This window comes from Cercospora beticola, chromosome 6 (genome assembly GCF_033473495.1).
Source record: "Cercospora beticola chromosome 6, complete sequence".
Taxonomy (NCBI): domain Eukaryota; kingdom Fungi; phylum Ascomycota; class Dothideomycetes; order Mycosphaerellales; family Mycosphaerellaceae; genus Cercospora; species Cercospora beticola.
The window spans coordinates 431184-453673 of NC_088940.1; the positions used below are offsets into that span (position 1 = coordinate 431184).

A 22490-nucleotide genomic window follows, 5' to 3' on the forward strand; every position below is an offset into this window, starting at 1 on the left:
CGAATGCCGCTGAAGGATCCGACGCCACGCTACCATAGAGGGTGCTGCATGAAGAACCCCGCAGCAAATCAACCTGGATTGCACAAGCTCGACTGACTTCACATTGGGCGCAATATGGCCTCTAACCACGCAGAAAAGAGCCCACCATCCTATGCAGAAGAATGGCTCGCAGCCGAAGCTATGGCTGGAGGCCGCAACGTGGTCACCGGCTCAATATCAGAAATGGCCGAAGCATTCAACGCGGTTTTCGCCGCCGCCAAATCACTCCTGCCTCCACCAGACGATAGTGTCACCACTGCAGACCACAAAACTGCCGAAGGAGTTCTGATTCGAGAGTACACTCCCTTCAACCTTCCCGCCAACGCCCCAACAGGTCTCTACATCCACTCCGGAGGCTGATGTCTCGGATACATTGACCACGAAGACCACCTTACACGCGCCCTAGCCAAAGACATTCCCGCTCGACTCATCTCAGTAGAATACCGCCTCGCACCTCAACATCCCTTTCCAGCAGCCCTCGAAGACTGTCTCTCCGCCTGGCGCTGGATAACCCAACAACCACACATTCCTCCAACCTCACCCTTCTTCATTCTCGGCGGGTCCGCAGGCGGGAATCTCGCCCTAACAACAACTCTCAGCATCCTCCAACAATCCAACCTCCGACCGCCCACGGCAATTCTCCCTCTCTGTCCTTCAGTCTGCTTCCCCCAAGCCTGGTCCCCCCTCCCACCAACTCTCTCAAAATGCATCAAACCAAACGCCTTCTACGCCGATGCAGCAGCAATCAATCGCACTTCGCTCCAGATTTGCACTGAAGCCTATCTTGGCGAAAAGAACGACCCTTTGAACCCTTCCATCTCCCCGATCTTCGACTCGTACTTGTCCAAATTACCTCCAGTATATCTCACGACCAGCGATAAAGATCCCTTGCACGATGATGCGGAGATGTTGGAGTATCAGCTGAAAGAATTGGGCAAAGATATCGAAGTGAAAGACTATAAAGGCTATCCGCACTTCTTCCACGCCGTACCAGTTTTGGAAGCGATGAAGCAGTTTCATGAGGACTTAGTAGCAGCTGTGAGGAAGAGGTGTGGTCCTCCATCATAACAATCATGGACAAGAGCAGAGAGAAGTCCGATGCAATCTGTCATATGCATAGTGTTACATGTAATCATGATACTACTACATGCTAACATCTACTCTATATTTCATTCCAATCTCTTCTCCGCCTTCATATCTGCGATCCAAAAATTCAAATGGGGTATCTTTTTCGTTCTCAATCTCATGTTCTAACATATCCTGTCAAACACGTAGTTCAAACAGGCTCAACAGTTCTATTGCCCGTGCCCGCACGCACAGGACTCTCAGGAATGGCGACGCCACCCTCCGCTTCAGCAAGTCGAAGCTTATTCAAAGCTTCCGACATACACATTTCCGTCGGTGAGCCTCTACTACTCGCAGGACGGCTGCTGATAGGTTCAGTCAAGACAGGAAGTGAGACCTCGGTAGCACCTAGCGTAGCTCGAATGTCCTCAAGAAGGAGATCCATAGGACAGATGTAAGTTCGACCAGCCCGAGAGGCAAGGACGTGGCCGCAGACTCTGCCGTCATCGTTGCCAATCACCCACGCGCCAGAGTCACCGCCAATGCCAAAGTTGCCAGCGACTGTCCAACTCGCAGAGAAAGTGCTTCGACCATGGATCTTTACAAGCTCCATAGTGCTCGAGATGGTGCCGTGACCGAGGCCACTTGTGCGGCCTAGACAGTGCACTTTGGTGCAAGCCAAGTCATCGCTCTTACGAATCGAAGTGGGAAATGAGTTACCCTTACGATCGCTGCGGCCTCTGCAATAGCGTCGTCCCCCTTTAATAATGTTGTAAGGCTGAACGCGAGGCGGGACGAGCTCGAATAGTGCCCAATCAATCTCTTGTGGCAATGATTGACTGATACTTTTGAAACCGCCCTCCAGAGACTGCGCGGTGCGTCGCAGTCCAGAAGAGGCATGTACTTGGCCAAGGCGATAGGAGAGTAGATGATCTTCGTCAATGCCGCAGTCGGCGTCGTCCTCGTCATCCTCTTCGGCATGAAGGTCAAGATCAATGGCATCGTCCAGTGCTGGCTGAGTGATAGCAATCTCTTCCATGTCACCGGGAACGATGCCCGGACAGTCACCAGCATCATCGTGAAGAGGCAATGGCATCTCGTCGGAGGAGTGCGCAGAAGGCGGGCGGACAGTACTGAGATCGTCCTCCTCGTCTGACCCTTCTGAACTACCAAGGCTCGAGGTTTCAGACTCGTCGTCGTCAACATCATCGGCATCATTGGCCTCGCCCGCTTCATCATCCGGGTCGTCCTCTGGCTCTAGCATGTGGTGAACACTCATGCCATAAGGGTGGCCGTCGACAAGCACGACACCGCCGAAAGACACGGGTGGCAGGTGTTCGTCATATCGGTATGCACCGATTGAAGCACCGCACATGGGTTGCTCTTGGTAGTCCGGGTTGGCCGCTTTCTCGACATTTGGATCTCGCCAAGGTGCCATGCTTCGGCGAGTATGATTCGCGTCAGATGCTGCGCGCTCCCTCCTCGACCTTCGGCATCGCTTGATGACTTCCTTCTTGACGCGGATATCGTAAATGCTGGGATCATACTTGAGATGACGCTTGAGACAATGCTTGACCTTCGCTGTCGAACTGCAGCCGACAATGATGGTTGGTCGCGCGGTCTCTCTTGACTCACCATAAGGTGCCAGACGTATCGAGCTTGACTCAGCCAGACCTTTCAATGCCTTTTCTGCCAGTGTGAGAACCTGGTAGCACATAGTGCTCTGCCAGTGGTCCAGAATATGTTGCGGAAGTGTCACATCCAGGAACTCTTCGCGCTTGGACTTGCTGCGCCGCTCGGTCGACCGTTCAGCCTCTTGCTGTGCAGCTTCTCGTGCTCTCTGCGCAGCCTTGCATTCTCTCCAACGCTTCTGGATCAAGGTGACCCGTCGCTTGAAGTCGTTCAACGAAGGCTGTGCCTTTGATTGCAAGCGGTCCTTGAAGAGCTCGATCTGCTCACGAGCTTCGGCCACACTGTGGCGAGGTGAGGCATGTAGTGCCCTAGCAGAGGCTTGTCGCGCCACATTTGGTTCTCTCATGGACGGCATGCCCATGCTGTGATGCCGGTATGGCCCCGCAACAGATTTATTCGAAAGGGATGGTGTGCGAGAGAGCTCAACCGGTTCTGACATTTGTCTTGTAAGAGAGCCGACTTGCGATGGTTGCCTGACAGCCTTCCTTTGGATTGGAATATAAGGCTGCACTGGCGAGGATGGTTCGGAAATGAGCTCAGAGGCAGGAATGAGTTCTGTAGACGTGCCGACATCGTCCAACAGGCAGCATCTTTTGAGAAATTGTAGAAGTATCCCATAGGTGCCCTCGGGAGTGAGTCTTGCGGTGTCTGTATCGTCAGACAGTCGTAGACACGTCTCAACAGCTCGCATATATGCCGAGCCACACTTTGATGCCAGCTTGGGTATCCAGATCTTTTCGATGCGGAGCTTGAAGTCGGCAAGGGTGTACTTGGGTTTGTAAAGGTCGCCAATTGGTGTCCATAAGCCGATCTCGAGGAGGATCAAGCCGAGCCCATACAGATCATACTTCATGTCGAAAGGGAACTCTCTGTTCGCACTGCTTGGCTCATCGAGTGGATGTCTGTAGACGTTGAAGTCGGTCGCTCGGCGGACACCTTCAATGTTGCATTTGGAGAAAAGGTCGAATGACGCCCAAAGAGGCTTCCTAAGCTGCTCTAAGCGGTTTGCTTCTGTCTCGTCCGCAGTGGTGGTGAAAATGACGCTACTGCTGTTGATGTTGCCGTGGGCCAACTGGCGGGCATGCAATGCATGTAACTGCTCGGTCAGACGTAGGGCCATGCGGAATCTGTGCTCGAGTGCTGGAGCTGCCATTTCAGTTGCGGAGCTTTGCGCCTTATTGCCTTTCTGGACAAGCTTGAGCAAACTGAGCGGTGCAAGTGCTTGAGCAGAGCTGGTGATATGCAACTTGTTGTGTATGGAATACGGCAAGTCATAGACAAGGCCGATCCGTGGCTGGTCAGCATCTTCGAAGTAGCCAAGCAAGCTGAGGTTCGTCTGAGATTCTGCACGCATCGGCTGAAAGCTCGCCGCAAGAGCCTCGAGGCGCTGTAAGGGCGGCGGTACACCTGTCTGCCGATACGTAGCATCGTAGTTGGCGTATTCCACCAGCACAGGAACTTCCGCGGCGGAACTGGCAAGCGCAGTCTGTACACTCTCGGATACATTATTGCGGATCAACATTGCCACCATCCGGGTTGTTGATGGCACACCGACGGCCTCGTACGGAGGTGGACCTTCAGCAGGCAACTTCAGAGCTGAAGTCTCGATTCGTGACGGTAATCCAGCATAGGGGGAGAGGAACGGTTTCGAGAAGGCCGGATTCACGAGCGTAGTCTCTGAAGAGGCAAACGACTGCGTGGGGTAAATGCCTTTACCGCTGCGTCTGCTCTTTTTCGAGGCAAGAGGGTCAAATGATGTCGGCCCAGAATCGAATTGAGGATGCTCGCCCCTCGCGAGCGCCCTTCGGGACTGGGTCAGATCGTACAGCGTGTCGATGGAGGTCGTCAAATCGTGCAGAAGGTCTTCATAACGGGCTTCATCAAAGACGGCCGCTTTTTGTGGATGGGCCTCGCCCTCCTTGGCCAGTGGCTGACTCGCCTTTTGGATCCTCTCGGCTTCCTCTGTCACTTCGTGGATATTCGTGAGTACGCTCTCAACCGTCTCCGTAAGGCCTGCCTTGGCAACCGACTCGTCGATTTTGGCATCTTCGCCCTTTTCGTCGCTCCATTCGAGTCCCCATGTAATCAGTCGGTCCTTCTGAATGCGGTACTTGCGGTGCAGCGAGGCGAACTGGACATTTGTGTTCGACTGCACTTGCAGATTGGCCAGAGCACTCTTCTTGGCGTCGGAGTACAGTTTAGATAGCCTGGCGGTTCGTGGCATCGCTGGATGCGCAGCGCGATACCCTTCCATGATGGTGGCGTTGCTGTCGCACTGGCATAATCGGTCCAAGTGTCGCTCACTGCGGTCAATGTTCAGTCGCGAACAGCAGTGACTGTCATGTGAAGCGACGCTGAGATTTGCAGAGTGTCCCGATCATAGCCATGCAGGGCGAAGAGGGAGAGGGTGCGTGAAGGGTTTGAGGTGGATTGCTGCAGCCTTCGGCGTTCGAAAGTCGCTGCCTGGTCAGCCACAACGTCGATCGCCAAGACCAACCGAGGACTGGCAACTTCCCTGCTCATGCCTAGGCATAAGAAAGACGCCGCCAGGTTCAGACAACATTTGTCACGAAAAAAGTTCGGATGGTTGAGGAGTATCAGCATCTGCTCTCAACTGCAGCAATTGTCTGTGCTATTCATCCCATATGCCTCGCTATGGAAAATGCTCACGTGTTTCTATTGTACAAGTTGCCCGATCTGCAGCATCTGCCGGCCTCCTGAGCCCTTCAAACTCATGTCTCACGTGTCGCACGCACTGTGGCTAGTGATCATGTCTGCGAAGGGTATCCCGAGTGCAGGGTAGTTTCATATATTAGCAGCCTACTCCCCAGCTTTGCTGGCTGCAGGCAGAGACGCCACGCTCACTATTTCCTGTCGCGAGCAGGATCATGAGAACAGCACATCGAAGGCAGCACATCTGAATTGCTCGTACTGTCTCAAATCTCTAGCCAGCTGCTCTTGTGTTCAAGATAAGCGCCACAATCAAGCTAACAGATGGCGTGTCAGCTCGAGCTCAGTATCAGTAGAAGCAGCACACGTAGACGTACCCGTAAAGTCCCAGCACTTCGCCGAAAATGAGAATGAGCACCATGCCGACGAAAATGCGTGACTGTTGCATATACGCGCGTACTCCCTATGGTCTCCAATTAGTTCTCCTTGTCCAGTCCCACATCTCATGATTGCCTACCGCATCGCCAACTATCCCGATTGCATATCCCGCTGCTAACCCAGTCAAACCGACTGAAAGGCCACACGCTAAGTGCATGCAACCATTGTATAGACTGTAATTTTGCCCAGGCGGCGCCTTCATGTTTCCTGCTATCAGCACTGCCACCACCAGAGCGTAGACAGCAATAATTCCAGACATAACAACCGGAATGAGAGACTGTCCGATGTGAGCATATTGTCCAGTTCTTCGCCATCGTGCTTGTTGCAGGCTTCAGCATACCTTCATGATCAGGTCCGGCCTGAAAACACCAACGTTTGCGATACCGATGCCTGACTTTGCTGTGCCATATGCCGCGCCCATACCTGCATTGCCTTAGTGTCCATTCTACCACCTTATTCAAGGTATTTTGTCCATACACCCAAAGATCATGGCAAAGGCGATGCCACCCATGCCCAAGAACGGCGCGAACTTGGGCGTCAGCTCTGACGTCGACGAGTAGTCGGCCATCGTGAATGTGCTCGACGGAGACGGCGGTATGGTATCGAGCTCGATGTCGGCGGTGCTGTGGTAGCGGCGGTGATGGGAGTCGACGATGATGTCGTGGTAGTTCGTCCGCCGGCTGCACGCGCATCACGCTTGGGCCGTGCACCTCTAGATATGCTTGGCGGCGAGGAGAGGGCGCGGATCCACAACCACCACACCACACCTCCGCTCGAGACTCCGCCGACTCACACCAATCCACCGGCCACTAACCCCGCGGCCACTCATCGCCGCCGCTTTGGACGACGTCGTTGTGTTGACTGGGTTCCGCTGAGCCTGGGAAACACGCATTGGGGCAATCCGAATCCACACGGGACTGGTCAGCACTCTGCCACGGATGGGCCGCCAGCAGCGACAATGGCTTATCAACCGCCACAAGGTCGTCACTACGCGCGCAACACGCCCGCCGAAATAAATCCTGCGAGCAGCGGGCAGCGCGATGCAGCTTTTGCCAACATCTTCGGCGGTGCTCCGCCTGGGAGGACGGGTGGGACGCAGGAGCGAGCAAACACCATGTCGGCGGCCACGCAGCAGTACATGCAGCGGGCCCCGCCCGTGAGGATGGGTCAACAGCCGAACGGCTATCCCCGACCACCCAGCTCTTCAGACGGCAGCGTGAACGGGCAGCCAGCGTACGGCATGAATGGACAACCGGGACAACAACGACGACCGCCCCCGCAGAATCTGCCCCAACCAATTCGCCCCGATCGAGTGCCATATGGCCAGCCGCAGCGTCTTGACCAACGAATGCCAGCTCCGCCAGGCCCATATCAGCGCTCCTTTAGCGGAAGACCTGGCGCCCCAGGCCCTGCGTTGAGCACCGACTCCTTTCGCACACAATCGCTCGCCTCTGTGCCGCGTCCCATGTATCAAGGGCCTGGAGGCAGTTACCAGGCTGCTCCTGCCCAGGCGTTTCGACAGCAGCCATATGTGAATCAGCACTTGGCCAGGACTACGGCTCAAGGTCGCGTAGTGCCTGACAGGCCGCAAGATGAGCGCACGATGTCCATGTCTTCATACACGCGTGATGCCGATTTCACGCAGACAATGAGTGGGAGGGTGATACCCAATAGAAGACGAGAGTCTGGCGATACCGACATGAGCAGCTCGACCATGACTAACGGGCATGGCGATCCTCGCAATGGCTTTGCGGGCAACGGGAGACATCCAAGTGGCAGCAGCCATACTACCCAGGGCTCAAGGACAATGTCTATGGCATCGACGGCCGTGTCGCCAAGCGAGGCACAGCGCCAAGGAAGTATGCCACGATCCGACAGCCAACGCACTGGAACGATGGTCGCGCAGAAGCGGCCCTCACTCGTATACGGCGCATTGTTGTCGAATGTTGCAGCGGCGTTTCGTGAAAGAGTATCATTGAGGGATCAGATCAAGGATGGTTTGGAATACAAGAATGCCTTCACGGGCTTCGAGGCTGTGGAGCTGATCGCGTACGTGATCAGAACTTCCGACCGTAATCTGGCGCTTCTTTTGGGCAGGTCTTTGGACGCGCAGAGGTTTTTCCACGAAGTAACATACGCGCATCGATTGCGAGACTCTCCCAACGAGGTCTACCAATTCAAGGAGACGATCAATGAGGAACCTCCGGAGGTCAACGGCGTCTTCACACTCTTGACAGAATGCTATTCGCCGACGTGCAATCGGGATAACCTGTGTTACTCCATCGCTTGTCCACGTCGCCTGGAACAGCAGCAGCGATTGAATATGAAAATCACGCCAGGTCTGAAGCGCGAGACGTCTCGATCCAGTTTGCATGACGAAGTTGACACGGAACAAAAGTTGTGGATCAACACCGTCTCAAAGGAAGTCTCGGACAGCGTGAGCGAACGAGAGAAGAAGCGTCAAGAGGTCATTTCCGAACTGATGTATACCGAGCGCGACTTCGTCAAGGATCTGGAATATCTACGGGACTTCTGGATCAAGCCGCTCAGGCAGCCTGACCACTCCCCAATTCCTGAGCACAGGCGAGAGAAGTTCATCCGAACAGTCTTCTCCAATTGCCAAGAAGTTCACTCTGTCAACGCGCGCATGGCACAAGCCCTGACACGACGACAACAACAGAATCCGGTGGTAAGGAACGTGGGTGACATCTTCCTGGAGTACGTGCCTCAATTCCACCCTTTCATCCGGTACGGCGCAAGCCAGCTATTTGGAAAATTCGAATTTGAGAAAGAGAAAGGCTCAAATGCTGCATTCGCTCGTTTTACCGAACAGACTGAGCGCTTGAAGGAATCTCGGAAGTTGGAGTTGAACGGCTACCTCACCAAGCCGACAACACGTTTGGCCAGATATCCTCTGCTTCTCGAGAATGTCTTGAAGCACACCGACGAGAACAATCCCGATATGAAGGACATTCCCAAGGCCATCGAACAGATCAGACATTTCTTGAGCCGAGTCAACGAAGAGTCTGGCAAAGCAGAGAACCACTTCAACCTGATGAGCTTGAATTCGCAACTAAAATGGGGCCAGATCCCGCACATGGACTTGAAACTGACCGAAGAATCGCGGCAACTCATTTTCAAAGGCAATCTCAAAAAGACGCCTACGGCTGAGCAGGCTCATGTCACTGCTTATCTGTTCGATCATGCCGTTCTCATCGTCCGGGTCAAGACTGTCAACAAGAAGGAAGAAATCAGAGTATACCGAAAGCCAATTCCACTGGAGCTACTACAAATTCGCGAAATGGACTATGTGCTGCCAAAGATGGGCATTGCAAAGCGACCCTCGTCAAGCATGATACCCGGCATTGGTCGTGTCGGCACGCGACCACCTCCGAACGAACAAGGCTATCCGATCACGTTCAAAGGCCTTGGAAAGGGCGGTTACGAGCTGACCCTTTACTGTACCTCTCAGGTGCAGCGTGAAAAGTGGATGGAGCACATTATGACACAGAAAGAGAAGCTGTCTGAGCGCCACAAGATCTTCACAATGGCCAAATTGAATGAAGGATTCTTCAACGCGACTGTCCGAGTTAATTGCTGCAGGCCAATAGACGGCGGCAGGAAATTAGTGATTGGAACGGACTTCGGCGTGTACGTCTGTGATAGAAAACCGAAAGACGCGTCGCAGAAACCAAAACGCATGCTGGACATCAAGCTGGTGACGCAGCTGGAAGTGCTTGAACAACATCAGATCATCATCGTACTGGCCGACAAGGCGGTCTACAGTTTCCCACTGGAGGCACTTGAGGACGAGAGCTCGCAAGCACCTTCAAAGCGCGGCCGAAGGATATGTCATGCCAATTACATCAATGCAGGCACATGCAATGGCCAGACGCTTGTGTGCTGTGTCAAGTCCAGTTCACTCTCCTCCACCGTCAAGGTCTTCGAGCCGATGGACTCCATGACCAAGGGCAAGAAGAAGTCCGGCTTTGCCAAAATGCTTGCTGGTGGACAAGAAGTTCTGAAGCCTTACAAGGAGTTCTACATCCCCATGGAAAGCAATAGCATCCACTTCTTGCGCAGCAAGATCTGCGTCGGTGGTGCCAAAGGCTTCGAAATTGTCTCGCTCGAGACTCTGGAAACACAATCCCTCCTCGACCAGGCCGACACTTCGCTTGACTTCGTCGCACGTCGTGAGAACGTCAAGCCAATCTACATCGAACGTAGCACTGCCGAGTTTCTGCTTTGTTACAATGATTTCTCCTTCTATGTCAACAAGAACGGATGGCGAGCTCGAGGCGACTGGAAGATCCTTTGGGAAGGATCACCAAATGCTTTCGCGACGTGGGGTGAAAAGTACATCCTTGCATTCGAGCCGGAGTTCATCGAGATTCGGCAAAGCGATACGGGTGGGCTGGTCTGCATACAGACGCATAAGAACATCCGCTTCTTGCACCAGAGCACGAGAGAGGTAAGATCGATCATGATGATAATCAGCAGTACTTTACTAACGGAAATTCCCAGATACTCTTCGCGTACGAAGACGAAGTCGGCGACGATGTCATTGCCTCTCTGGACTTCTGGGGCCGCCCACAGTCTCCTCAAGCTCAGGTCAAGTAGAATGTTACCCCAACAGAGGATGATCATGTCGAAGAAACGAATCAAGCGCAAAATACGCAAGAAGAAACATGGCCTATCAATGCATCAACAGGCAAAGGGAAGCAGAAAGCGCTCATGTGAAACGGACAGCGCTACGCGCAAGCACAACAGAGCGCGACAAAGCCGTGGCCAACGCTCGTGGACTTGTCAGGAATACTGCCAGTCCACGACTGCCATGTCGTTGATGTCTCCTACAAGCGCACACGCCATTTGCCTTGAGACTGGTGGTGAAAATGAAGGAGAGAGGAGGTGCGCGAGAAGCAGAGCCGGGTCGAGCGCGTACAAGCCTTGCAAGATCTGGCTGTTGCGCACTATCTGTGACTGTGTCGGGAGGAGTGCACGCAACACCGGTCATCAAGTCGAGCGTTCCGCGAGAAAGACCTGATACAGTGCGATTCGGAGGGGAAATGAAGAGGGCAGGCAGGGCTGCTGTGTATGTATATATATGAATATACCCGGGTTTGACACGCGTGTGAGAGCGGATGATGTGACGGAACGGTGATAGAGAAAAGACGCAGAGTCGAGCCCGCGGTGCGGCAGTGACGATTACGGGGATGCAAGTAGGGCGCAGCAGACAGATGAGATACATGTAATGATGAAGGACAGCATAAGAAGACGACGAGAAACAATCAAGGTGCATGTGAAAGATGATGGCATTTCATCTCTAGCTTCTCTGCCTGTCTCTTGAAATTATCTAACTTCGTGCCTGAGACTTTCTGTCTGTTTCTGCCTGGGGTATCATCGCGCGCGCAAAGTAACGCCTCAGTAAACAACCGCCCAAAGTAACCCGCTACAGTGAACAATTATGCGTCTCGCTCAGACGTGACAGTCGCCCTCAAAGCTGACCTTATCGCCTGCGCGCCATGTAAAAGACCGGCCTCGCAATGTGATGTGATGGGATGTGAAGGTGGAAGCGGAGAATGAAGCTGGGGACCTGGCGATCTTGAAGATCAAGCCATGCTGTTTGATGCGTCTGATGTGATGTGTGTCATGTAGTGTGCGCCGTCTCGCTCGCTCAACCAAGCAGACGACTGTCGTAACCAACACTCTCTTCGAGTACCGACCAAATTTTGCCCATGATAGCGCGCTGGGCCTGATGATATCGAATCTGGTGAAGAGCTGGAGCATTGGCAGCGAGCCACATGTTCTCCTGGTGCCATCCGCGAATGCCGAAAGTGAGCAGGAGAAGGGTGGCAAAAGCGAGAAATATTTGCAGCCAGAGTGGTGAGCGGAAGAAAGCTTCAGAGAGGGTCGAGTCGCGGACTTTTTCGGTGTACCTAACGATCTGAAATGGGCGGCGGCCGGTGGTGGTCTCTGTGGAAGTTGCTGCTGCTTTTGGGAAGTCGGTCTGGGTATCGGCGTCGGATGTGGTGGGAGTTGGTCGCTCGACCTCGACCCAGTCGAAGGAAGGTGACACTTGCCAAGGCTGAATCTTGCTGGCCTCTGCTTTCTCGAGTTTCTCCTCTTCTGTTTCAGGGCTGTCGTCTGCATCTGCCTCTCTCAGAGCAGCACGCCCATTGACGCGAGTCTGGAGCCTAGTGTGGTCTCGGACTTGCAAAATGGTGTCCTCCAGCTTGCTGATATGTGCGTCGTTGGCTTCACGCATGTCTTGGTGATACTGCTCACGCTCCTCGATGTGCGCTTGCTGCTTCGCAATCTCTGCCTGGTATTGGGACCCGCGTCTCTCGACCCTGTCAATGTCCTCCTCATGGTCACCTTCGAGCTTTGCGATCTGAGCGCGCATTTGTTGCGCCTCGTGGGCCTGATCTTCGAGCTTTGCGATCTGAGTGCGCATTTGTTGTGCCTCTTGAGCCTGATCTTCGAGCTCTGCGATCTGAGTGCGCATTTGATCTGCCTCTTTGGCCTGATCTTCGAGCTGGGCGATTTGTGCACGCATCTTCTCGATCTCGCGATCCTGATCTTGGATCTTCTGCTTCTGCTCGGTGATCGTGTACGCGGAGCTGCTGATGTCATCGCCGGTGGATTGTGGGCGTCGCTTCGGAATGTGAAGATCGTCGGTGTCGTTGACTGCGTTGCCCTCGTCGTCGCTGTCGAATTCTTGCTGGGCGGCGTCGAGCTCTTGTGCCATGTTGGAGACCGTGCGATTGCCAGTACTGCGACGCTTGGAGTCGGCATCGTCTTGTGGCTGTGAGTTAGTGCTGTCACCAGAAACGCCACGGTTCATCGCAGCTTGCTCTGAGACTCGGCGGAAGTGAGCGGCGAAGTTGTCAGGCGTCAGGTCCTTGCCCTCCTGAGCGAACTGCTCCTCGACTTCTTCGTGAATGACCTCCAAGAACGCGCGTGCCGTGCCAGCGTCGTCATGCTCAGCGAGCTGCTTCTCCAGGGTGTCGATGTCGCGCTGCGCCAGCTTCAGATCAGTCTCCAGCGCATCGCGCTCGGCCCGGAAGGTGTCTCGCTCCTCTCGATTGGTCTTCATGTCCTTGCGGAGGTTGGCCAGAAGTTGTCTCGTCTCAGCTTCCTTCTCCTTGAGAGCCGCGAGCTCGGATGCTGTCTTGGAATGCGCATCTTGCTCTTTCGCCAGTGCTCTGTCGGATTGTGTAGCGGAGGCTTCGGCGTCACTGAGGTTGCTGATGATGCCTCCATGTAGTCGCTTCTCGTCGGCGAGGTTGCGCTTGAGTGCATCGCGCTCACGGGCGAGCTCGTCGATCTGCTGGTCCCTGACAGCGAGCTTGTCGTAGTAGTCGCGGTTGGCATCCTCGAGCTCGGCATTTTTGGAGAGTGCCTGGTTCAGCTGTGCAGTGAGGTCGCCTTCTGCAGACATTGTGTCAGCTGGCAGCCATAGTGGAACGAGCGAATGAAGAGATAAATATGAACGAGTGAACGAGGGGGTGAATGTGCTTGTGAGAAGTTGACTTACCACCGGTCGCGACTGTTTCGGAGAGTAGCCGCGCCTGTGGACGCGGCGCAAAGACGGGAGCTTCCGGGAGCGGGCCGGATTGTGAGGGCGAAAGTGAGGGCGGAAGTGAAGGAGGACCAGCCTCCTCTGGTTGCTGCTGCTGCTGGCCAGGCAGCGGTTTCTCGCCAGCTTGGCTCGAACCAGCGAGCCCGCCGAGAGAGGAGGTGGAGGTGGAGGCCGAGTCTTTCATCGGCCCTCCGCGGGTGGACTTGGCCAACAGCGGGCGCTGCTGGCGACGTCCTTTGTTTCCGCCGAAGCCAGCGGCGGCGAGCTGCTCCGGGGTGGGCTTTGGTGGCATCGTGTCCTCGCTGTCGGCGGAGCGGAATGAGAATGGGTATACAAAGAAAGAAGAGAAGGAAAGAAACTTGATGGAATGAGGAATGTTCAATCATACTACCTCTCATTGTTTGTATTGTCGCACCGCTCTCCTATTGTCAGTACCTACCACAATCAACCAGAAATGCTACAACAATAGCTCGGAAAGCTTGTGAATTGTTGAGTGTATTGTCGAGAGAAGGACAATAGCAGAAATCAGGTGAAGATGACGTTCTTATTCGGCTATTGTGGGAAAACTTCGGCATACGGCGGTCGTGCAAGCATGTCACCAGTGCATTGGCGGTGCTTCCATAAGCTGGTCGACGACAGAGGAGCGCAATGCAACTCTTTCAGGGGAAATGGCGACTGTGTTTGATGAGAAGTATGATTGGAGAATTTGCTTACTAGGCTCGAAACATTCATTTTCCAACGAGTGGTGCACTATTGTGCTCATCAGTCGAAACACTTATGCCTGAATGCCACCCAATATAGCGTGGAGACTGCAGCGGCAATGTAACATGCTTCTGATCTGCTGAGAATGACCATACCGTTCGGTCGACCTCGACGGCAAAAGTCTATTCCCGAATGATGCTGAGCTATCCACGGCGACATCGCTTACTCCTTTGCAACACCCCATCCTGGCTCACCCAGCCAGCCAAATATCTCTGCGGCGTTGACAGCAGCGTTGCTTGCACTGCCCCCGCGTCCTTGAGGCCCAGGGGCGTTCTTCCATTCCACGTTGCGAGTTGCTCCCTTGAGCACTTCCAGGACCCAGCCACCAACTACTTCATCGCTTTCCACGCATCTCAATAGAGCCTCGGCAACCTCTTCTGGCTCCACCCACTCGTCCTGTTTCTCGTCAAGCAGAGTCATCTTCTCTGGGTGGTCGGTCCAGAGAGGCGTCCTGATGATTCCAGGAGCCACGCCATTGACCCGGATACCCAGAGTCTCTTCCAGCGGCGCGAGAGATCGAATGAAGCCTGAGATAGCGTGCTTGGAAGCAACATACATAGGAGCAGGGAAGCTGGGTGTCTGGCCTGCAATACTGGTGATATGCACAACTCGCTTTGGGTTGGTAGCAGAGACTTTGCCTGACTTGCTGCCCTCTGTCGGGTTGAGCCACTTTGACATGGCAAGCTGAGTGACTCGAATAGGGTGTGTCAAGTTGACATCGAATAGCGCGTAATGGCCCACGCCATTATCGCCGTGGAGCTTGTCTTTCGATGCACCGGTGCCAGGCGGGATCCAAAAATTCGTCCAGTGGGGTTCGAAAATACCAGCTCCCGGGCAGACGATATCAGCTCCGCCGAATTCCTTGTCCGTAACATCAAACGCGTTGGAAAGCTGATCCCAGTTGACGACATCAGTCTTCACGAACACAGCTCTGGGCTTCTTGCCATCTTGTGATGAATACTGTTTTACAAGCTGCTCGGCTTCAGGACGCAGGCCAATGTCTGCGACGACAACGTTGCATCCTTTCTCGAGAAGGAGTCTAGCGAACGCAAAGCAGATGCCTGGCTATCATGTCAGTAATCGCGGCTGAGTTGAAGACGAACGAGTCTTACCACTTCCTGCACCTGTAACAAGTGCAGTCTTTCCCTCGACACTGAATTTGACGCTTCCAGAAGCAGCAGCCATAATGAAAGAGATGGAAGTGATAAGAATGAATGGAATGGCGTCCAGTCCAAGAGCTGGAGACTTACATTATAAGCTGTAGCTCTTGAGAGCTCTGCTCGCTAATGGTTTAAGCCGAATGATCATCATCGTCGGTGCACAAGCTCCGTGGGGACGCCGTCTGACCAGATGCGTTCTCGGCGGCGGGCTCCAGTAGGAGTGTGGAGGGCGGGGTCGGTCGGTAAGTGAATGAGAGAAGTGTCCGTTGCCAGAAAAGGTTGGTGCATTCGCCGCACCTTCCCGATGCGACGCGTCGACGTCGCGTTCACGATTCGGCCGCCCGCATCGCGTCGCATGCACAATTCCTCCAAGAACGTCATGTATGGAATGAGACATTGTCGCTAAATACTCCGATGGGCCGTTTACCGAGCGCAGCATGTCGTATAAGAGGCGTGCCGACTGGGACGATGAAGAGTTGGGCAGAACCCCGAAACGCCAACAAGTCGCGACTGGCAGTTGGAGAACTTCATACGAGAGGCCGAAAGGACACGAACCACGTATAAAGTACAAGCCGCATGCGGACTCTGGAGTTGGCAAGGACTTCCACAGCGTACCGTATCCATTGACTCTGTTACCCAAGAAGACGTGGCAAGCTCTTAACAATGGCGGTGCCAAGGGCGGAATATGTTCACGCTGCGGAAAGGACCGGCATTCAAGTCCGTGGCAGCGGAAGCTCTTCCTCGTGGCCGAAAGGTTGAGCTGGGACCAGAGGACTACCAGTTCGCAGCAGAGAGAGCAGAATGAGGTGGCGCTGTGGGCTATCAACGCCGAGTTGGGCGTGTTTGATCCTGCTGTGGACGATGATGAAGTCGTGATCGGTGGGAAGCACAGCCGCAAGAACGAATGGTATCCATATCGTAACAAGGTCGAGGCAGAGATGGCTCTGAGAATGATCGAAAAGGCTGACATTCTTACTGAAATGTCGTGGCCGCTATGGAAGGCTCAGGCTCTTGCGGCGTCGGAACATGCCGAGAAAACTGATGGGACCAACGATAATGCAAGCACGTCGCATCAAGGCGAAAGCTCGGCGTCTATGAGGCAGCCGCTGGGCGAGATCAGCTCGAATTCGAGTCAATCATCGCGTGTATCGCCCAAAGGCAAAGAAAAGCTTTCCACCACTTCAAGGCCATCTTCGCCTGCTCATGAGAACCAGCCAGAATGCACCTATAAGACCCTCGCAGACTTCTACGCACTGTTGGATAAGATTGAACGGACATCTCACATGGGTGCACGATATCTCGAGGCATACGCTGAGCGGCTGCATGCCGAGATTTGCAAAGATTGCTGGTTTCAGGACATGGTCATCGATCTGTCCGAAGATGAAGATGAGGGGGATGCAGAACTTGCCGCCGAGCCAGCATCGCTGGGAGCGAAATCAGGGCGGCCGATCGACCTCACTGATTCGCCACCATACGCACAAAGGACTCCGGTGGCACTAGATCATGCGGTGCTATCCTCCAGCAGTACGCCACAGATGCAAAGCCGCTCAGGCGCTAGAATGTCTATTGACCAGCCGCGTGGACACATTGGGGGTACACACGACCCTCAAGCCGGAGATTTGAGAAGCAAAACGCCAGGGCCTTCGCAACTGGAGGCGGGAGCCAGAATGGTCGCAGAGCCCATGTATAAAGCAAGTGTGGAGCAGCTTCGTGCCCAGCTGTCGGAGTGGTTTCTGCAGCATTTCGCAGCTGATGCCACTGCGCAAACGGATCTGAGCGATCTGTTCCGAATCTACAATGGGGATTATGTTTGCTGGCCAAAGTTGGGCAGTACGGAGTTTCTGCCTATTCTGATGAGAACCTTCCCCGGATTGCGGTCAAAGAATTTGGGCGACCGCACAACTGTAATAGAGGGTGTTCGACCAGAGTCGCTGTACGCGAAAAGCGGAGTTCGCTCTGTGCATTCCCGTACCGCGCTCGTGCAGCAAGTTGAGAAACCTGATGCATTCTCGCAGTGGCTCAGAACATACTACGAAAATGCTCCAGAAGTCGAAACACCAGGTACTGCATTGGAAGAGACGTATCGGTTGCATTGCAATGCGACAAAGGGCACCAGCCAATTTCTGCTCAGCGAATTCCTGGAAGACTTGCGCAAAGTATTTCCCACTGCTCAAATCATCCTCTCGACACGGATGATTCGAAACATACGCCTCAAACCTGTCGGCGTGTCAGCTGTGCAAACACCGCGAATGGCAGTCCCCTCATCCATTAGCGCCCCTGCTGGAACTCATGCCTCCACTGTCCCTGCAGCTGCACAAGCTAGTACGCAGAGCTCCGGTCAACAACAATCTCACACCGAGAGAGTACAGAATGCAGTGTCGCAGGCATTGCGGGAAGCCAGTGAGTGGCTACGAGAGCAATACGTGGTAGACCAAACATGCGAATCCAAGCGGATGGATATCTACTCGGCATATCTCACTGCTTTCGGCTCTGACAAGACACGCGTCAACTTCAAAACGTTGATGGAGCAGGTAACAAGTATATTCTCGACACCTTCGGCGTCCTGTCCGCCATGCGATTCGCTTGTCTTCAAAGGTCTCAAGCCAAAACAGCCCCGGCCTTACAATGCCAAGCGTTGTACGCCACCTCGGGCACGGCACATACCTTGGGCTTCCAACGCAAGCAGTGGCAACGACCGAGGCTCGACCGGCGCGACGGCGAGTCCACAAACTTCTGCTGGTGCTCAAACATCCCGTGCCCCGGCAGCTGCACAAGAGAGTACAGAGAGGTCCGACAGGCAACCTCCCCGTTACGGCACGACACAAGATGAATCGGGGAAACCGTCGCAACAAGTCACAAATTGGCTATGGGATAACTATGTTGTCAATCCTGCGGCAGAAGTCAAGCAGAAGGATTTCTACAGAGCATATTCCCGTCGCTTTGACTACTTGGAACCCAGGGACTTCGATATGTTGATGAAGCATGTAGAGATCACCTTTTCCACGCCGTGGGTCTGTTGTTCGACTTGCAATACCATGGTTTTCAAAGGCCTGAAGCCCCTAGGTTCACCACCATCTGAAAGCAGGCGCTGCACACCGCCTCCATCACAGCAGGTATCTTCTTCCTCAAGAACAACCGCTGCCAACAGTCGGATTTCAGCGAGTCAGGCGGTACCATCGCGGACAGAATCTGGGCCATCCACTGTTGGTAGACACAATCGCGAGCCACCAAACTCGAAATTGTTGACCCAAAATTGTCGCAAGTGGCTCTCGAAGTACTACATCGCAGACTCAAGAGCTCCTGCAATTGTATCATCAAATATCTGGCAGGCTTACCACGACCACTGCGCGGCACGTGAACCACCACAGCCTCTCATGTCACAAGGAGATTTCGATGGACTCCTTTTGCAGGCGCATTCAAAAGTGTCCATGACTCGCACCGTCACCGGAACCAACATGGTCAATGGCATTCGGCCTCGATATCCCCTCGAAGAACCCGAACGAACCTCAGCTTGGCTCTCCACCCACTTTATCGCTGACGACGATGCGGCAGTCTCAAAGGATGAGATCTGGGAGCACTACAAATCTGATTTCGATCTCCCAAAATCTGCGACGACACCCTTGAAGTTTGCGGAGTTCTTGCGGAGAGTCAAGAAGGATTTCCCTCAGGTACAAACGCAGTATGATGACAGGACGTACAAGGTCTGCAAGCTCAAGGGATTGAGAAGGAAGAGGCCTGAGGAGGCTTCAGCAGCGCAGCCAGTGCGTCAGACAGTGCGTCAGGTCGTGCGTCCACCGCCTCCGAGGCCGCAAGCGGGTCCATCTACCGTCTCTCGAGAAGATCTAAAGTTGGCAGCACAAACGTACCTGGATACAATGAACGCGAGAGGCCGAAAGTGGCTGCTGAAGCACTACATCACAGACCCCAACGGCAGCGCATTCCGTGGGACGCTATGGATCAATTGCCGCGTTCACTGCACACGTGCTGAGACCTCTAAGATATTCATTTCAGACGACGACTTCTTGCAACTCGTCTTGCGAACCTTTCCCGGCGTCAAAATCCAGCGCGGTCGCGATAGTCTATCTGACGAAATTATCGGCATCCGAGCCCGCTGGCCTGCTCAAGAGCCTGATCGGACTTTAGCTTGGCTGAAGACGAACTTCGTCATTGATATGCAGGCAACGACTGAAGTCAGTGAAGCGTGGGAACAATATTTATCAGATACGGCTATTGACCCTCCGAAGGCAAAGGCCAGGTCCATATGCTTGAGAGTCTTTGGGACGCGATTGAGGAAGACTTTCCCGCAGGCGCAAGCGCAATATGATGTGAGGACTGGCAAGCTGGACAGCTTCAGGGGCTTGAGAAGGAAGACAGAGGAGATGGGATGATGATGGCTTGAGAAGAGCAGACGTGATGTGATTCTTTTCGGACATACTCTTCAAATTCATCTCCCGATTGACCACAATGAACGCCATCGTGTTCCAAAGCGTCTTCGCACATATATGCTCGCTGTTTCAGCCCATTTATCTTCTGCTGATCGCGGGACTGTAAGAAAAGCGACCGCGAAACTCATCTCTGTGTAACAATACGATTGAGATAGGTCAGAAGACGAATTGAATTAATGATAGCATGCATAGTAAAGAAGAATTGAGAAGAATCCTGAACGAGTAACCATGCTAAATGATACAAACAACGCCCTGCTGCTGCTAACTCTTTTACACTCCTGCTAATCTACAAACTCCCCAAAAATCCAATCAAGAAGTAGGAAAATAAGTGTTGTCGCGTATACACAAGCCATATCTCGTACCAATGAAATCTTTGCTCGCAAAAAGAGTGATGAGAAAATCCGATATCCCAAATGTCTTCTGTTTTTCCATCTTTTATCATCTTTCAACCTTCCATCTCCTCATCTCCCATCCCACCATGCCATCTAGCACTGGTAGTAAGTCCTCTTCTGGTTGCTCGAGAAGATATCCCTCTTGTAAGAGCAGTTCTTTGGCACAGCATTGAACTGGAACAGAATCTTGATGTCCTTAGCATAGGTGAAGTTGGAATCCTTGTTCTCAACGGCGCCAGCATCACAAGTCCACTTGCAAGACTTGTTGTTGTAGTAGACCTGGAAAGTCTGAGCGACGTTAGGGAGCTGCTTAGAGACGAAGTTGGCGCAGCGCTGGATGGCGGTGTCGTAGCTGGTCTTCTGGCTGTAGTACTCGGAGCAGGCGACCTTGAAGTTGTTGCGCTTTTGCTTGCCGTACCAGAAGAGAGAGTAAGAAGCTGGGGTCTTGCCGCAATTGCTGGTGACGATGGTCTTCTTGTCTGGGCAGGTTTGTGGTGGTGGGGTTGGGGTCGATGGCTTGCACTTCTCTGGGAGAGGGTTGTATTGGATCATCTTGTCGACGTCGTTGCTGGACTTGAAGTTGAGGTCGGTGTTCAGGGTGCGGGTTGCGTCGCAGTGCCAGGTGTTGTCCTTGTACTGGAAGATTTGGAAGTTCAGTGGGTATTCGGAGCGTGGCTTAGCGGCAATCCAGTCGGCGCACTTCTGAGTAGCATCCTCCTCGCTCAGGGACTTAGGGAAAGTGGTGAAGTGGGAGTAGGCGAAGCTGTTGCGCTTGCACTTGCCAGACCAGAACTTGTAGAAGTATTGGCCACCGCTCTCAACGATGTCATCGTCATCCTTGGGGCAGGAGACTGGTGGTGTTGGTCCAGGTCCGCTAGCAGAGGTCGTTGTCGAGGCCTTGGTGGTAGTGGTCTGAGCTGTGGTGGTAGTCTGAGCAGCGGTGGTCGTAGTTTGAGCTGCAGTGGTGGTGGTCTGAGCCGCAGTAGTAGTAGTGGTAGTGGCGGTATCATCACACATGATCTGGAAGATGGAGTTGTCTCCTTTGGTGGAAGCTGAGCCGTATGGAACCGGAACACCGTTCTTGAGATATCCAAACTGGCCGTTCATGGTGGCTGCAATGCAGCCATCAGTGAGCGAGCATTGCTCGGCGAGGTCTTCAACGTCGCCGTCCTCGAGGCCCTGAATAAAGCCACCCTGATCGTTGGGGAGGTCTGCGCCCGCAAAGTCGGTACCCATGCAAACAGCGTACTGGTTTCCATTTTCAGTGGTGATGGTCCTGGAAGGAGCGGTGCCATCGGCGCAAAGGTTGCCGCATGGCTTGTAGTTGGTGGCCGAGACCACAGCGATGGTCGCTGCGAGAGCGAAAGTGGAACGCATCTTGAAATGAAGTGAAAGAATGAGTGTGGGTTAAAAGAATCGATATGCTGAGAAATGGAATGAAATGCTTGCTGTGCTGATGATGATGGATCGACAACGAGGCGTGGACGTTGGTTATATAGAATTCTGTCGAAAGGGCCAGACCTCACGTCCATTGAGGTCCGCGGACAGTGATCCTCGAGATCGATTCATTGACCAGCTCGAATGGTCGTAGGCTCGTAGCATGGCCTCGCGTGGCGTAGCATGGCGTTGCCCGTGCTGTAAACGACACCGCCGTACCTGCAGTCGGGGAGAAAAGCTTCTTGACCTGTCGATGAATTCGGCATGGTCGCGCCTCCAAATGTCCCAAACGAGTTGGTAGAGTCGAATGCCAAGCAGTCACGGCTGAAGTTAAGATGGAGCCAGACGGCTTGATAGAGAGGAAACTTTCGGGACGGAGGCAGGTAGGCTCGAACTTACGCGATGTGCCTGCCAAGACGCGCTACTTCCCCTTTTGCCTAGTTACCCAAAAGGTGAAAGACGGATCTCCTGCCCGCTCAATTAGGACTGGTAGTCAGCTGAGACTTGCACTAAAGCTGCATAAAATCACCTCCAGCCGCCGTTCGGAAATGTGATGCGTGATGGTGGAGAAGGGTGGAGACCGTGTAAACAATATCACAACTCGGCAGCAGCAGCATCAGCTGGCACTTCTCGCGGTGTCGATAGTATTGTCTCACGGTACGACCACGAGATCGGTACTCCATCTCAAGCTATTGAGAGATATTTTCGTCCGAAGCACCGGGGGGCTGTGGTATGCTTTCGGGATTTGTGTCGTTGTTTTGGATTTTAGGTCGAAAGTATACCAACATCTTGGTTTGACCGAGACAGG

General features: G+C 53.7%; 8 protein-coding genes across 8 annotated transcripts; 3 read left to right on the forward strand and 5 right to left on the reverse strand.

Annotated features, from left to right (window-relative positions):
- Positions 1 to 114: 114 nt before the first annotated feature.
- Positions 115 to 399, forward strand: RHO25_009291 (uncharacterized protein; the record flags this gene model as incomplete). Its single annotated transcript, XM_065603171.1, has 1 exon — positions 115 to 399. One exon carries the CDS (start codon positions 115 to 117, stop codon positions 397 to 399), a length of 285 nt encoding a protein of 94 aa, XP_065459243.1.
- A 916-nt stretch (positions 400 to 1315) lies between these two features.
- Positions 1316 to 5050, reverse strand: RHO25_009292 (uncharacterized protein; the record flags this gene model as incomplete). The annotated part of the gene is made up of 1 exon (XM_023600835.2): positions 1316 to 5050. One exon carries the CDS (start codon positions 5048 to 5050, stop codon positions 1316 to 1318), a length of 3735 nt encoding a protein of 1244 aa, XP_023453377.1.
- A 690-nt stretch (positions 5051 to 5740) lies between these two features.
- Positions 5741 to 6472, reverse strand: VMA11 (v-type proton ATPase 16 kDa proteolipid subunit 2; the record flags this gene model as incomplete). Its single annotated transcript, XM_023600836.2, has 5 exons — positions 5741 to 5783; positions 5844 to 5929; positions 5984 to 6181; positions 6245 to 6327; positions 6382 to 6472. 5 exons carry the CDS (start codon positions 6470 to 6472, stop codon positions 5741 to 5743), a joined length of 501 nt encoding a protein of 166 aa, XP_023453380.2.
- A 150-nt stretch (positions 6473 to 6622) lies between these two features.
- On the forward strand, positions 6623 to 10524 carry RHO25_009294 (uncharacterized protein; the record flags this gene model as incomplete). The annotated part of the gene is made up of 2 exons (XM_023600837.2): positions 6623 to 10375; positions 10429 to 10524. 2 exons carry the CDS (start codon positions 6623 to 6625, stop codon positions 10522 to 10524), a joined length of 3849 nt encoding a protein of 1282 aa, XP_023453379.2.
- A 1054-nt stretch (positions 10525 to 11578) lies between these two features.
- RHO25_009295 (uncharacterized protein) lies at positions 11579 to 13778 on the reverse strand (the record flags this gene model as incomplete). Its single annotated transcript, XM_023600838.1, has 2 exons — positions 11579 to 13335; positions 13442 to 13778. 2 exons carry the CDS (start codon positions 13776 to 13778, stop codon positions 11579 to 11581), a joined length of 2094 nt encoding a protein of 697 aa, XP_023453382.1.
- Positions 13779 to 14410: 632 nt separating this feature from the next.
- Positions 14411 to 15433, reverse strand: RHO25_009296 (uncharacterized protein; the record flags this gene model as incomplete). The annotated part of the gene is made up of 2 exons (XM_023600839.2): positions 14411 to 15309; positions 15361 to 15433. The coding sequence occupies 2 exons, from the start codon at positions 15431 to 15433 to the stop codon at positions 14411 to 14413; spliced, it is 972 nt and encodes a 323-aa protein (XP_023453381.1).
- Positions 15434 to 15845: 412 nt separating this feature from the next.
- On the forward strand, positions 15846 to 19796 carry RHO25_009297 (uncharacterized protein; the record flags this gene model as incomplete). Its single annotated transcript, XM_023600840.2, has 1 exon — positions 15846 to 19796. The coding sequence occupies one exon, from the start codon at positions 15846 to 15848 to the stop codon at positions 19794 to 19796; it is 3951 nt and encodes a 1316-aa protein (XP_023453939.1).
- Positions 19797 to 20338: 542 nt separating this feature from the next.
- On the reverse strand, positions 20339 to 21622 carry RHO25_009298 (uncharacterized protein; the record flags this gene model as incomplete). Its single annotated transcript, XM_023600841.2, has 1 exon — positions 20339 to 21622. One exon carries the CDS (start codon positions 21620 to 21622, stop codon positions 20339 to 20341), a length of 1284 nt encoding a protein of 427 aa, XP_023453940.1.
- Between the last annotated feature and the right edge of the window lie 868 nt (positions 21623 to 22490).